Source organism: Impatiens glandulifera, chromosome 7, assembly GCF_907164915.1.
Source record: "Impatiens glandulifera chromosome 7, dImpGla2.1, whole genome shotgun sequence".
NCBI classification, from domain to species: Eukaryota; Viridiplantae; Streptophyta; class Magnoliopsida; order Ericales; family Balsaminaceae; genus Impatiens; species Impatiens glandulifera.
Window position 1 is genome coordinate 27,753,164 of NC_061868.1, and position 17,163 is coordinate 27,770,326.

Consider the following 17,163-nt stretch of genomic DNA (forward strand, 5'->3'; position numbering starts at 1 on the left):
TTTTATTTATATATATGAATACCCTTTATGTCTTTTTACCAAAAAAATATCATCATTTTCTCAAAATTATCACCCATAATCATTATTTTCTCCCTCCAGATTATTTAAATAACCTGAAACGAACAAGGCCTTAGTATAAGTCTAAAGACTGTCTGGGAGCAAATGCAGCAGAATGCAGTAGAGAGACTGTCAACATGTCTTATGAAGCAAATTTGACCGTTACAAGTATCCGTTGAAGATATATGACCGTTGTCATACTCTATATTTAAGAAGAACGGAGTCCAACTTCAGATAGAGAGACAGATACACATACATAGAACTTGAATTTCAATCTCCTCTTGCCTGCATCTTATTGATATCATTCAAGCCTTCAAAATCAGAGTGTGTTAGTCTTACAATCTCATTGATTCTGTGTGAGTAGTGAAACTTTGTAAGTTGACAGAAGTTTTCTGTTCAACAGAGTGCTATTGTTGAGAGGTCAAGAACGAGCAGTAAATTAGTCTCGGGTCTTAGACGTAAGCGTTATATAGTGTTTGAATATTATGAGTGAATCTCCTTATCATAATTTGAGAATAAGAGGTGACGTATGAGAGTTTGCTCTGAACATCCATAAAATATTGTGTCTTGTGTTCTTTTCTTTCTGCATCTTCCAAACCGATCATTCTCCATTTCACTCTTTCCTATTGCTGTCCAAGTTGTGTGTGTTGTTTCAAGCTGAAACAAACTACTTCCGCACTTGAACCCGGTTCAAGAGTTTGTGATAGTTTGTGTAGTATTTAGACCGATATTAATCTCTAACCAGATTAGTACCAACCGTTGTGAGTGTGTAAGCGTTCTCCTTTAGTCGGACCCCGGTCCCCTATCGGCGATCCTGATCTTATCAATTAGTATCAGAGAAGCTAGTCTCTATACTCAAGCAACCGAAGCAAGCATGACTCACGGTGAGAAACCGACAATGCTAAAAAGTGAAGAGTTTGTTGATTGGAAGATTCAGATGCATCTGCATCTGACAACCATAGATGATGAAATGATGTTCATCCTATCCGACGGTCCGATAAAGATCGAAAAAGAAATAAGCGAATGGACAGCTAGGGACAGAAGGAAGAATAATCTTGCCAACCTAGCCAGATATGCTATCTACAAAACTTTGGAACGAAACATTTTCGCAAAAATCAGATCATGCTCTACTGCAAAAGAAGTGTGGGAAAAGTTGATTCAACTGTGTGAGGGCAACGACCAAATAAAGGAGAACCAAAAAGAGAAGAAGGCTTTGATAGCTGCTGAAAGTAAGGGAAAATGGGCCGATAGCGATTCGGACGACTCATCATCCAACGATAGTGATGATAAAGTTGATACCCACTTTCCGGCCAAGAAAGAATTTGAGGTATGTGATTTCAAATCTGGCAGTACATGATCTTTCTTTCAAAACAATGAAAATGATGTTTTGAAAAATAAAATAAGTGAGATTTCATCTGAGAATGAGAAGCTCAAGGAAGAAATTACAAGCTGTAATGATTTAACTTTAAAGGATGAGATGATTTATGTAAAGCCAACTTCAAGCTGGATGAAACTTGAGAGAAGGACAGCCAGTTTGTATGGCAAGGAAAAACTTGACCAAAAGTCAAGAGATGTTTACCGAAAATTATCATTTAAAGAATCATCATCGGGTAGATACACTATACACACACAAGGAGAAGTCCATCAAAATAATCAAAGTATGGATTCCCAAGGGACTAATAAGTCACGGACCCAAAGAAAAATGGGGACCAGATTTTCTATTGTTTATGAATGTAGGTAAATCAAGACAGAAGTTTTGAAGAGTCAACATTGCATCCGGACAGTCGGCTACTGACGGACACATCACATTAAGGGAACAAGCAAGAAGTGGCTAACATCCTCACGAAGCCACTTCTCGTGTCTAAGTTTTCTTCCCTTAGAAATATTTTAGGATTGTTAGATTATAATAATGCCTAAACAAATTTAATTATAAAATCCGTCTGGTTTTGAATATGTATTCTAAATAATCAAAAAGGGAGAAATTGATAAGTACAAATAGTTAATTAAGTAGCAATATTAATTAACTATTTAAATATGCTAATTAACCTAAGCGGCCAACAATTACAAGTTTTGAATATTTAAATTAAATAATAAAAAAGGGAGAAATTGTTATAATATAATTGCTAGAATTTATGAAAAGTTTTAATAATGAATAGATAAAACTAAGTTCAAATAAATATATAAGTTAAACTGCTAAGTCATATCAAGTATATTAATTGTTTTAAAGATAACAATAAGGTGTTGTAGTGCAGTGGTAAGCACTACTGCCTGTCACACAGGTGACCAAAGATTGAATTTGAATCTCATCGGCTGCAAATAATATTTAAAGTTTTGTTTCAAGGAAGATGAGCAAAATACCAAAATTTCCATGTAGGCAAGATCGGCTCGGTAGTGGATATCTGTTTGGTAGTTTGACCGATAGTCCGACTCCAGTTCGTAGTGGATATCGGTCAACCGGCACTTAATGCACCTGAAGTGAAGATCGGTCAACAGGTATTTAATGAAACATGGACGGTTAATTAAATACTTCGGTATTAAATGAGCTCCTGTCAATTAATTGTCTTCAGTATTAAATGAGCTTCGGTCATTTAATTGCCTTCGGTATTAAATGAGCTCCGGTCATTTAATTGTCTTCAGTATTAAATGAGCTCCGGTCATTTATTTGTCTTCAGTATTCTTAGCTCCAAATTAAGATTCCATTATGAGGAGTCTGGAAAAAAAACTTTAATATGACCAGACTGTTTCATTGCCATTTTAATATAAGTCTAAAACTTTTGAGAAATAGAGGTTAGTTGAAGAAAGTCAGATTGTCATTTTAGTATAAGTCTGAAGACTGTCTGGGAGCAGATGCAGCAAAGACAGACTATCAACATGTCCTATGAAACAAATTTGACCGTTACAAGTATCCGTTGAAGATATATGACCGTTGTCATACTCTATATTTAAGAAGAACGGAGTCCAACTAAAAACACACGACGACAGATAAATACAAACAAAGAGACAAATACACATACATAGAACTTGAATTTCAATCTCCTCTTGCCTACATCTTATTGATATCATTCAAGCCTTCAAAATCAGAGTGTGTTAGTATTACAATCTCATTGATTCTGTGTGAGTCATAAGACTTTGTAAGTTGACAGAAGTTTTTTGTTCAAGAGAGTGCTATTATTGAGAGGTCAAGAACGAGCAGTAAATCAGTCTCGGGTCTTAGACATAAGCGTTGTAAAGTGTTTGAATATTCTGAGTGAATATCATTCTCATCATTTGAGAAGAAGGGGTGACGTAGGAGAGTTTGCTCCGAACATCCATAAAATATTGTGTCTTGTGTTCTTTTCTTTCTACATCTTCCAAACCGATCTTTCTCCATTTCACTCTTTCCTATTGCTGTTCAAGTTGTGTGTGTTGCTTCAAGCTGAAACAAACTACTTCCGCACTTGAACCCGGTTCAAGAGTTTATGTCAGTTTATGTAGTGTTGAGACCGGTGTTAATCTCTAAACGGATTAATTCCAATCGTTGTGAGTATGTAAGCGTTCTCCTTTAGTCGGACTCCGATCCCCTGTCAGCAATCCCGATCCTATCAATTAATTTACAATGTTTTTTTTTGTCCTTTATTAGCAAAATACGAGATATTATTCTTTTAAAATTTCTACATTTTGGTCAAAAATATAGTTCAACTTCATGTTGAAAGGTGTCCTAATGATGATCGCACATAATTTTACTTGCAAAGCTTCAAGAATTCCATTTGCCTTCAAAAACCAAATTTTTTTCAGTTATTAAAGAATTATTAAGCAATCAAAATGTAAAATCTGTAACTTACAATTTTTTAGGCAAACCACAACGCCATTTTGTATCGCTCGTATAAGTTTGAATATGTCTCATACAGTATATTTCGCAATTTGTTGTATTACTACTGTCTTATCAAGTTAGTTTCAAAATTTTGAATGAGAATTTAGCTATTCTAGTTGCGATTTTTGAGTCTATAGTGCTGAAGAACTTCAAGAAGGAATCTATATGTTTTACTCAATACTGTTAAAATCGAGAGTTTACGTAAAATCGTTTCACATATATAAAGTCGTAAAATCTAGATTTTACTCAAAATCGTAAGAGTTTACATAAATTAATATTTATTTATATTAATAATTAAAAATATATTTTTTAAAATAATATATAATCAATTCATATATAAAAAATTCAACATAATTATTTAATATAAACGTTAATATATTCTAAAATATTTAACAAATTTAAATTTTGCAATAATATATTTATTGTCTATTCAAAATTTTCATCTATAATTTTATTTAAAATTACTTATTTATGGATATATATATATATATATATATATATATATATATATATATTTATTGAAATTATAAATAACTAAATAAAGTTAGAATAATATAATATATATATTTATTATTTGAATGATTATATTATCCATTTATAAAATGGGTCCCTTTACAAAACCCTAATTTCCTTTTCTATTTTTCAATCTCTCTTTACTTCCTCTCCCATTGGGAAATTTGATGAAATAACCCTAAAAAATATCTTAAATGGACTGGTGACCAGCGCATAAAATTAATTGCACTACTGACCACTTCGAAATTAAAGGCAGATAGTCTCGCGATGGAAAAATCTGTGAAAAGGGGGAAGAAGAAAAAATAGTGAGGAGAGAGAGAGAGAGAGAGAAAAAAGGAGGAAGAAGACAAAGTAGTGAGGAGTGAGACACGAAGGGCAAGATCGTAACGAGAAGGGCAAGATCGTAACGCGAAAGACAAGATCATCTCGCGACGGCACCATTGAAGTAGTGAAATTATAGACTGACCATATGTTTTTCAATCGCAAGACGATCCTGCCCTTCGCGTTACGCGACGGGGTAATTTTGTTAGAATATTTTGAAGTGGTCATCAGCGCATTTAAGGTCAATTTTAGGGTAATTTCGTCAAATTTCCCCTTCCATTCCATAGTGGCAGGTCGAAGAACTTATTTTTGCAATCGTTAACAACAACCATTAGTACTCTTTTCTTCCATTGTTAACAATGGAAACCTTACTCTATATCCTCCGTCTTAGACGTATTCCTTTTCATTAACCATAGTCTATACCGATTCTTACTCTTCTTCACATTTCTATTTACTCTCATTCATAGATTTACAGGCAAAAGATCTAGGAATAATCTACAAGGTAAAATCGTCCAATAACACTGATTTTACCATTTTTTTATCGATTTCAACGAGTTAAATTGCAATTTTACTACGATTTTGTTTCTAAACAAATTTCTTTGACTCTTGAATCATTTTTGCTTAGTCGACTCACAAACTCGAATGTGTTGACGAGTTGACTCGCAATTTTGACAGCTTTGGTATTATCAATGAAGTTTAATATAGATTTTACTAGTTACCGAGTTGTGAAATAGGTATCTTCTCATGGTAGTTTTTTGGCAAAGGGAGGTTGTCGATGATTTCGATTACACTCTTTTGCATATTGATGCAAACAATATAATAGTGATCTTCGTATATAATTGGGAAGAAGATCTGCAAAATCATATTAAAATATGATATATATGAGTCATCTTTAAGTATTCAAATGATATTAAAATATTGGACTTACAAGATGAACATGTATAATTTCTTCCGGTGTTATCTCGAATATTCTAATTTATTTTTTAACTTGATTAATAAGTTGTTCTAGATTTGCATACATGTCCTACAAATAAAATTAACATCACAATAAGACCATTGGTTTTAAAAAATAAATGAAAAAAGCATAAAAGATTTTATAAAAATCATTGTCAAAAATACAATTCTCCTACCGCCAGATTTTTTTCTTGAGTGTGAAATAATGTGTGCCCAGGAATCAATAATACCACTTTCAACATGGCATTCATTTTTCTTGAAAATTCCCTACATTGATCAAGGTATGCTCCGTTTGATATAGTACTTCCTTCCTGAAAAAGAAAAGGAAGAAAACACATTGGTATAGAGAAATGGTGTTTTTAGGTCCCGAAATGGTGATTTCGGACAACATTATACTAACTATGAAGATATCAACATTATTAATTACCTCATCTCCACATCATCTTCATTTGCAAAAATAAACCTCATAATGATTTCATCTCGATTATCTATTTTGACTTGGTCAAAGGAAGATTGATTTTTTTTCTTGTTGGTAACCATATACGGAGATTTAAGGAGTGTCGGAACGTGCATACTCCTTGCAGGATTTTTTTATTACTGTATTTTCTGTTTCTACATCCACCAATTGGGGACTTTATATAACACTAACCACCACTTATAACCGATTTTCCTCTTCGGGTGTTTTTTCAACTAAAAGATCATCTTTTTGTACCACCACTTCAAGTGTCTCGGCTTCTGCAACGTGTGTACGATCTTTGAAGTATTTGTGGATGGCATCCCCAAGACGTTTATTGTTTTCCATAGCATTGTATAAGACGTGGATCGAGTTGTCATACAATGGCGATGTGTCCCAGCCAGCACTTAAATCTACCAACACTTTTGTGGCTTTGGTAATGTTCTATGTAGATTTAGCAATCTACATCAATGCATCGTTAAAATTCTGCATCCTTATTTTTGTCTGAGGTGTTGTCTTCTTAGGCGCTGCCTTTTGAGGTACCCCCATCTTCCATCTCATGATGAGGCACCCCCCATCTACCTCCTCATTCTCCCAATTCTCCTCATGAAGAGGTGGAAGTAGAAGGCATCCAACATCGCTTCCATGTTCAAATCCTTCATATATCAACTCCGTTTCCAACATAATCAACTTCATGTCATTCCAACATTACAATATAGGAAATTGGCGCTCATCGTAGTTTAGGGTTACTAACCCTATACGAGTAGCACAACTAAAAACATACATATATTATATGAATAAATATGTTAAAAACATTTACACTTGCAACCACCAAAGATTATTTACGATAAGGAATTTCTGTGGTCCTTGGAAATGTCGTTTTTCGTTCAGCTGTCATCTTTTGCATGATTCAATTAATCCTAAAAGTACGAATTTGCACCAATTAAACTTTGGGATATTACGAACATTTGAAATAGATTTCAGAATTCTAAACTTGCAAGTACAAAAACATATTTAATGATTATTAACAGTGCATATACTATACCTATATGTAAGTTTTGAGATATACTTGGATAGTTGACCCGAGTGATCAGACTAGAGAAAGTAGACAACAATATATAGTAGAGAGTCTATCTTGAATTTTTTGTTAGCTTCTCCATGATTTTATTTGGCATATCAGTCACTATAGGACCACCATTTACCAGGTTACCCTATCGACTCCTAAAGGCCTTCAACTTCATATCGGTCTCGTTTTCATCACATTCTACAATGTTTAACTCCCCTCTAGGGATGTCAATATGATTTGAACATCCTCTTCTTCGATTTTTACTTCCTCTCCACTCTGTAGGATGAACGCACATTTAATATAGTCAAACTTCCTAATGAGATAACGAGATATTTCGCTAGGGCATTTTGAAAGGGATAGTGACAAAAGAGAGCCAAAGCCTATGGCCTTCATAGCCTCTTTTTGTTGATCTCACAATAGTTGAAGAAGATTGAAAATGACAAAAGATGAGTCCTCATTACAAATATGTTGTGGGTTGATTTTTTTTGCGAGAGTTCAAGTGAATTCTCTTCTTGGGTCACCTTCCTTTTATGTTGATTTGCTCTACAAAACAAAAAAAAAAACAAATTAACAAAAAGATAAATGAACCATTAATCAAATAAATATTCAGACCCAAAATGGTAATTTCGTGGTATTTAAGAATCCAAAATAGACTAGAAATAACCATTTCTTGTTCCAAAATAATTATTTTGGAACCTGAAACCACCCTTTCTAGTCCTTAACAGGTTCTTAAATACCACGAAATCACCATTTTAGGCTTCAAAATCGTTTCTGCAGCTACACCCAAAATGTAGTTAAACCTAATCGCTAAACAGAATATTGATATCAAAAACGTTTTTACGCTAAACCCTAATCAAAATCATTTACAACCCTAATCGAAATCGTTTCTATAGCTACTCTCAAAATGCCGCTAAACCCTAATCGCTAAACATAATATTGATATCAAAAATGTTTTTATGCTAAACCCTAATTGTAATCATTTATAACCCTAATCAAAATTGTTTCTGCAGCTAAATCTAAAATCATCTACGCTAAAAAAGATGGATAACATAGTGTGTTTATTTTACCTTAGAGTCTTTCCAAACGATGAACCTTCTTGAAAAGAAGAGAATTAGTATGAAACACTTCCCATTTTTGAAATGAATGGAAGATAAACGAAGGAAAGATAAAAGACTTATTATTTTCGATCGGACGACGATGAAGTGAAGAAGTCGCTGAACCAAAGAGAAAAAAAATGTCAGAGAAGAAAGAGAGATCGCCAGAAATGAAAGGATGAAAGAGAGGGAAAATGAAATGTTTCTTTTAATTATATATATAATACATATATACATATACATATATAAATGTTGGTTCGTGGGGAAATGTGGCAGGTGTTACAAGGGACAATAACACAGCGGAATTTTAACTTAATTTTTCACCCCTTGCACGACTTGTTTCGCACACCAAAATAATCAGCCAACTCCCAAGGCTTATTTCTTGTACAGAAATAAACAGATAACTCACAATAATCAATAAGTATACAGGAAAGAGAACACACACAATTACGGGTTACGCCCATCTTTATCCTTGTATTAAATCTCAACTCAAGACAATATAAAGGGATATAAACGCTCAAGGCTGCACACAAAAATAGACACTCACTAGTTGGATAGTATTTATCTACCAAAGTCCCTATACTCGTCTTGTGCAGCTCAAGAGTTATATTTATAGCCAAAGAATAACAATCTGCCTAATAAAATAACAAACTCAAGGTGTGGGGAATAACTGTCAAGCAGTTGCTGCTGAACGTGGGTCTAACTATTGGGCAGTTACTGTTGAACGTGGGTCTAACTGCCAGTAGTGGGTCATAACCGACCACTACTCCATGTCCATGTTCTCCAACGGTCTATCTGTGTCTCAAGCTACTAGATGTGGGTATAACTGCTTGTAGTGGGTTGTAACCGTCCACTATACCCACGTTCTCCACTAAGCCCAACTGCTGCTGACTTTTTCCACCACGCTGCCCATTATACCAACCTTTTTGGTCCTCAACCCGTCATCCCAATATTTTCGGGTCCTCAACCCATCATGCCGACATTTCTGAGTCCCCCATCTGGTCGCCCCGATCCTTTTCTAACCGTCCCCAGTCGGCTCCATCTTTTCTGCACTCTATTCACGCATTGTCTCAATGCGTTGGTTGTTGTCACTCTTAAGCCCACGTCACACGCACACTCCTCCTTCTAGGCATTCACTTGGTTTTAGCATTCCGTAATCATTCCACGACAAACCCTTGGCTCCAACCTTGAGCCTATGTCGCACGCACACGACCCTTCTTCAGCACCCTTCTTTCGGTCTTGGGTTTCCGCAATCATGCCACGACAGAAGGTTGTTGTTTCAGCCCTTCTCATTTCTGGTGTCATGTCGCACACTCGTGACTCTTTTTAGACACCTCTCGGTCCTGGCCATCAATAATCAAGCCAAGACCGAGGCCGTATATTTAAGGATGTAACAGACCACCCCCACTAGAAGAACCCAACATCCTCATTGGGGTTTGCGCCAATCTTGCCTCGCCCAAGTATTTGAACCATACTTCACCGGTCTTCCTAGCTGAAACCACTTTCAACCTTGCCATCAGAACCGTGTACTTGGATAATCTATCCACTCCATGGATAGAGGTCTTCCCGCTTGTATTTGAGAATTTCGCAACACCCAAGTATTTGGAAAAACCTTCCTCGGTCTTCTCTACTGAACATGCCTTCAGCACCCCCATTAAGATCATATACTTGAATGATCTATCCACTCTTGGGATAGAGTTCTTCCCATTCGCATTTGGGAAGCCGAGAACGAATCCTTTTGAGAGATATCTCCTCGATCTCCTCGGAATATGTGATAGTTGCTGCAACAAACACACTTCCATCTTCTTCTCGGCCTTGTCCAGATTACACACTAGACAAGTCATCATCTTCGCAAGTAGCTGATGTTTGGAGTCCTCCTTGGTTACCTATCGATCATCTTCCGAAAGTCTGGACTCAACAAACACTGGAACCTTAACACAGATCGACGCTTGGCCCTCTCTGGATGTCATCTCCAACCAAGTCGATGCATCTGCCTCCTTTTCCCACACTCGACTTTCAACTAGCTGAATGGCTGTGAGGCGTCTCAACCTTCCCCTATTTGGAGAATCATAAGTTCCTGTTATGAATGAGGGTTTATTAGGATCACCAATGAAAAACCCTCCCAAGTGAGGCATCACCACCACCTTCGCTTGGACCAGAAACTCAATCCCTAGAATGATATCATAATCATCTAGGGGAACAGTAATCAACTTGACCTACTCCTTCCAACTTCCCACCTAGAGATCAACACTAGCCATGCCTTTGTTTGGTTTGGCTTCAGAATTCACGGTCTTAACCTGACCTTTATGTTGTGACATCTCCAATAATTCTGTTGACTTGGAATTTTGTTTTAAACTTGTAAATTCGAGTGTTGGAAATGATCGTCTCCAAAACTGAATTCAGCTATTTGCTTAATCTATGTACCTAAGTAGAAAATCTTAATTAGATATTAGTTATGTGTCTTGTTGATGGATGAGGTGGCTCCACTTCTTTGACTCAAATGGGTGATTGGCTTCTCACTCACTTCAGTTTTCCATTATTAATACTGTCTTATTTTTTATTATTGAAGGACGAACACACGGCCATGTGAGTTTAATTAATCATAAGGCCTGTGTGTTTTAGTTTAAAAATGTATTCAACTTGATTTTCGATCTAAAATTACTTCTACATTTTTAGAAAAATCTGAAAAAACAATGTAAAAGAACTTGAAATAATATTCCTAATAATCTTACAAATTATTTTGAGTTTAGGGCTTGCTTAGTATAATTTTTTTATTTAGTCAAACTTGTTGAAGATATAACTTGAGTTATAACTCCAAACAAATATGAGAAAAAATCTTACAAGATTATTAAAAATTCATAATCTTAAGTTTTGAAATGTTTTCAAGTTTCAATCATTTTCGGTATTTCCGATAACATTTTTTATTCTATTCAATTTTGTAGTCTATTTTCTAATCATGTACTGTAGAATAAAGAAGTATGATTTATGTGAAATTTAGCATAGCCCTTTGAGCTAGATTAGGTAAGAATTTTATTTTAAAGCGTACTTGATTTAAGTTTTTTTTAAAGAAAGTGGTGTAAAAGGTGATTAGGTCTAAAATTAGCAATTTTGTAATAGAGACAGTCAGTTAGGGGACGGGCGTGCAGGCCATTAGCCCTCTCCCCCGCACGTAAAGAGCATGGATCCAAAGAATCTCTAAAAACAAAACAGAAAAGCTAAAAAGTCAAAAAAAAATCTTTAAACATAAAGTCTTTACTAATATCTCAAGGAATCAAATGGCGACTCATAAACGAACCCAATAGAAAAAGCCTAAGTATTTAAGAGACATATTTTAGGTTGTACATAACTTACTACCCCATCATAACATACAACATAACACAACCAAATTCGCCATAGAAAAAAAAAAATCTTAGAGGTATTAAATTTTTAAAGAATTTTTTAGAACATGACTCAAACAACTGAAAATGGTCTATAATTGATCCAAGACCATTCCATAACATATTGGGGTACTTTTGGGTCTATCATTCTTGAGCAAAAGCTCAAAATAAAAGCAAACCCAACTTTCAAAATTAAAGGGTGAAAATTGGGTGTTTTTTATTCAAAGTGAATTAAAGAAATTTAGTTCGATAATAATCTTATAAATTATGCAAGAATTGTAATCCAATCAAGAAATTAAAGAACTAGACAATGATTAAACAAACACGAAATCAAGTTTATAATAAACCAAGATTTGTGTTTAAATGAAGTTACAAGTAAAATGAAGGGTTAGAGTGAACTCTAAACATTTTCTAGAAATTTTATGGATGTCTAACTATCACTGAAAAACCTCACACAAAAAATGAGATTGAAGTACACAAAAATGGTAAATTTCATTTGGAGTGATTTTAGGTTCTCTATATTTTAGGAAGGTATATTTATAATGGACAAGTCAATCAAACGCTAATATTTGATTTATTTGGTATTTTGGTAGCTCGTTCTTCTGGGTAGAAATTGGCTTTATGTGGTTTTGGATTAAGCTCCTAGCCAATTCCAATTAATTCCCTATATTCTTGGGTTCATGTGACTTCTTTTCGTGTTCGATTTGGTGCTTCCAATCGGAAGATGGAATTAAAAATAAAAAATATTGGTGTCCTATCGATTTTGTTCTTTTTATAAGAATTGATAGAAAAAAAAACATAATAGGTTGGTTTAATCACATTGATTTAATTTTTGAGTTTTTAAAGATGGTGACATATTTACCTTTCACCAAATATTATTATTCTTATTTAAATTAATATTATTTGTCAAATATTGATAGGAAACATTTTGTATTGTAAAGTTTGTTTTAACTATGTAAAAAAAACTTATATTTGAATAATAAATTGTTTAATAAGTGATATAGACTTTTTTATATAATTTAAAATTATAATATATGATTCATTATAAAAATGAGTTGCCTCTAACTGAATTATGATAATAAAAGATTTAATTTTTGAAGGTTGTATATATTTTTAGATTGTAAGGAAAAGTTGATATTGAAATAAATTTATTTATTTTAAGTTAACAAAAATCCAACCATATTTTATATATTTTAAATATTGCTTTAGGATAAGTATAGGGTTAATATTGACTCAACAACAAATTATTAATATATTATAATATTTGGAGACAATAATGTCTCACCTACAAATTAATATAAGGAATAGATGGGTTTATAATTTCTCTCTCAAACCTCTAAATGTTTCTCTCAAACCCTAGTTTTATCTTCCGCCGTCATCATAAGTTTGTTTTTCGATTAAGTCATTTTCTCTCAATCTCCTTCAATAGTTCGATCTCTCAAATCTATCGAGAACCAATTGCTACAAGAATCATCTTATCTGACGGATTCGAAGTACATCAAGATTCAGGTGACATGATTATCTTTACAACCAGCGGACTGATATCTGATCAGAAAATGAAAGGCGAGAAGAATTCAATTCAAAGAAGTTTATATCTATGATGCTTTATATAAAATCACTGGTATTTGGTAGATTTGGTTGAGCTCAAATCCTTTTCAAACCAAACTTGAAAATCAAATTCCCAGACTAAATCTTCACTTTCTGCTCCCATTTCATATTTCTTGGTTGCCTCGTTGCATCCTTTGATCTTCTGCCAATTTCTTCTTTGCATCTTTATAACTCCAAAATATAGCAACATTAATTAATGTTTTGAGTAGTGATGTCAATGAACGGAGAAGTGTTGTTCCAGGGAACGAATTGATTGGTTCCAAGCACAAGAGATGTAGGAGGAGATAGATTAGAAACAATTTTTCTAGTTGTACTGAATAATGTAATTTTAATGCTTTTGCTTCGTAGTGATTGATGTTGAGTTAAAATTTGTTCTTAATACATTTTTAATGATTTGAATGTATGTTAAATATTTGATGTAATGTTTGAGAACTTAATTTATTTGTTTGAATAGATTAGAAATTCAAATTCTCCAAATTCTAAATTGGTGTAAATAAGAACATTTCTTGTTTAGAATAATATACAATTAAATAATAAAAAATGCAGTAACAAAACATATATGATATCATTGATGATACACAATTTAGATTATTTATGTTATTTAAAAAAACAATTTTGTTCCTAAGGTCATGTTTATTAGTATCCATTTTGAAGGTAATGTTTAAATTATCTAATTTCATTCTATTATACTAGAAAACTAGCAAAAGAATGTTCATCTTAGGTGTACCACTAATTATGGCCTCAATAAAGATTATTTCATTTCTTGACATTATTACATAATAAGATATACTTTCTTATGCTACTAGAAAATTAAGAGATTCCTAAGGCAAGAAAAACACCGTATAATTATCTACTTGAAACGCTTATAAATTTATTTTAAATTGTACATGTCACTCTATTGTATTTAATAATTTCTCTATCTTACTTTTTTTTTATTATTTAAATAAATTATTTAATATTTTTTCTATCTTTAACTTTATTATAAAATTATTATAAATATTCACTTAATATGAAATTAAAAAGAAATATTTTTTTTAATTTTCAACTTAAAATATAAATTATTAATATTTATAATAAATAAAATTCAAATTACTATTCTTTAACATTTATTTATAAAATATTATATAAAAGAGAAAGTTATAATATTATGTATTGAATTTTTAAAATATATCTTATAAGAAAATTAAATAAAAAAATAAAAAGAATGAGACTTTTAAGGAAAAATAAGAATGATAAATTTAAATAGAAAAACAATAATTTAATAAATTATAAGTATATATATATATATAACTTTTATTTTATATATATTTATATTTATAATTTAATATATATTTTAAGACGTACATTTATATATTTTATTAATTTGATTTATTTATTCTCTTTATTATTATTCATATTAAAAATACATAAATAAATTAATTAACTAATAACTGAAAAAAATTAATCATATTCATATTTAACTTCTTATTCTTTTTATATATATATATATATATATTTATTAATTTTTCCAGTTATTATTTTAAATATATATAAATTAATTAATTAATTTAAATATATAATTATAAATTAAAAGAGAAGAAAAGAAAAAAATATATATATATATAAAGGAAGAGAAGAAAGAGAAATTATTAATGAAAAGAAAAGAGATAAATAATTATTTTGAATTAAGCTTACTCATCAATCTTAATCATCTTCACAAGTCATTCATTCGATATACTTTCTATATATTTTCTTTTGTTACATAATTTTTCAGTTTCAAGTGAATGTGCAGAGAAATAATGTGGAAGGCTGATTAGGCGATTATGCATGATGACTTAACATTTCAAATGTTTATTTATTTTTCTCCGGTTTATTAATAATTTATCTCACTTCTTTTTATTTATAGAAGAAATGTAAAAATAATTCAGTATTTAGTTATGAATTTGTTAAAGACTTGATTATGATGTTGTTAGATAGTTAAGCTAAGTTGTTATAACCATTTATTAGTTATAATCATATTTGTATTATGTAGTATTAATTATAAAGTTTTAGGTATAATTTGTACATATAATTAGTTAAGATACTTATTTAGAATAGGTGAGAGTTTTTTTGTACCTATATTAGACTTTGTGATACTATTAATATGAATAAAATATCACAAATCCCTTTACGGGGTTTTCTCTCAATTTTGTGTTCTTCATTTCTCTCAAGATTCTCTCTACAAATCATTCATATCTCTTCTTTGATTCAACGATTATCGTTGAATCGCACATGGTATCAGAGCAAAAATCGTTCTAACGCTGAAAATTATCGGAGAAGCAAACACCAAAATGGTGAATATCGTTGAAGAATCAAGTAACCCTAGCCATACATCTACAAGGCATATCTCTCACTCCTCTCCTCAATCGAATCTTCCAGTGAAAAGGAAGTATAACAACGATCCTCTTGTGATTCATCCGGCGGATCATCCAGGACTTACACTTACGACGGCAGTTCTTACTAGAGAAACTTACTATGGGTGGTGCCATAGCGTCCAACTCGCATTATCTGCAAAAATCAAGATCGGCTTCATTGATGGATCTTTTCCGAGGCCAGTGGATCCTGAAGACGGAAGACAGTGGGGAATCGTTGACTCCATGGTCAGAGCATGGATGATGAATACGATCGATGTAAAGCTTCAAAGAAGGTTTCAGTCGACCAAGACCAGTCGTGATCTGTGGTTGGAAGTGAAATCAAGATATGAAGGGAACAACGGTCCGAGGAGATACTATTTGCAGAAAGACACCGTCATCCTACAACAAGGAGGAAATGATCTTGAAGAATATTATTCTAAGGTAAGTCTTCTTTGGGATGAAATGATGAGTTTAAAGCCACTTAGGAGATGTAGATGTAGAGGAACTAAGACAGATTGTGATGGATGCTTTCTTGAACAAGAGATGTTACAAGATGATGAGGAAAATAAATTGTTACAATTTCTAATGGGACTTAATGAACAGTATGAATACGTTAAGGATCAAATTTTGATGCAAGAACCATGGCCTGCTGTGTATAAGGCATTCACTATGTTACAGAATGTTGAAAAGAAGAACTACCTGAGGAATGTTAATCAAGATAGTTCTATGTATGCAAGGGAGGGAAATGATAGGAAGAACAACAGTTCAGACAAGTCTAAGTCTAGGAATGTGGTGTGTCTTCATTGTGGAGGAAAAGGTCAGCTCAAGGAAAGTTGTTTCAAGATAGTTGGATACCCTGACTGGTGGAAACAACCAAAGGAAAGATAAAACGATAACTACAAAAGGAAAGGATCAGTCAACATGGCTAATAATGTCTCCAATCAAGATGAATATGCAGACGCAACGCTTGAGGAGTATAGGATGTACAAGGAGTTTTTGAAGAGCATGAGGGATGTAAAAGGAAAAAGCACATGTGGAGCATCTTCAAGTGGCACAACTGCAGGTAAGTGTTCTAAACCAATCTCTTGTTCTTTCACATTTTTTGAATTTAACATGAGTAGTAACAATTCTAAAAAAAGTAGAAATGACTGGTTATTAGACTCAGGAGCTTCATGTCATGTATGCAATAATAAGAAATTAATGAAAGACATTAAGAAGTTAGAAATCCCTAGACTAATGTACCTTGCAGATGGATCATACAAATCCATAATTGAAATAGGATCAGTTGTAATTTCTGATAGATTGATACTTAATGAGGTTCTTTATGCTCCATATTTCAAATTTAATCTAATTTCAACTGCTAGACTTATTGATGATAACAAAGCAAATTGTATTTTTTCAAAAACAATGTGTTTTTTGCAGGACCATAAGCTTTCATCAATTGTTGAAATTGGAAAGAGGATAGGGAATCTGTACTTCGTTTCTGATGATAGAACT

General features: G+C 32.7%; 1 protein-coding gene across 1 annotated transcript; it reads left to right on the forward strand.

Annotated features, from left to right (window-relative positions):
• The first annotated feature begins 15,603 nt into the window (after positions 1-15,603).
• On the forward strand, positions 15,604-16,554 carry LOC124909672. The gene has a single exon (XM_047450329.1). It carries the CDS (start codon positions 15,604-15,606, stop codon positions 16,552-16,554), a length of 951 nt encoding a protein of 316 aa, XP_047306285.1.
• Positions 16,555-17,163: the final 609 nt, after the last annotated feature.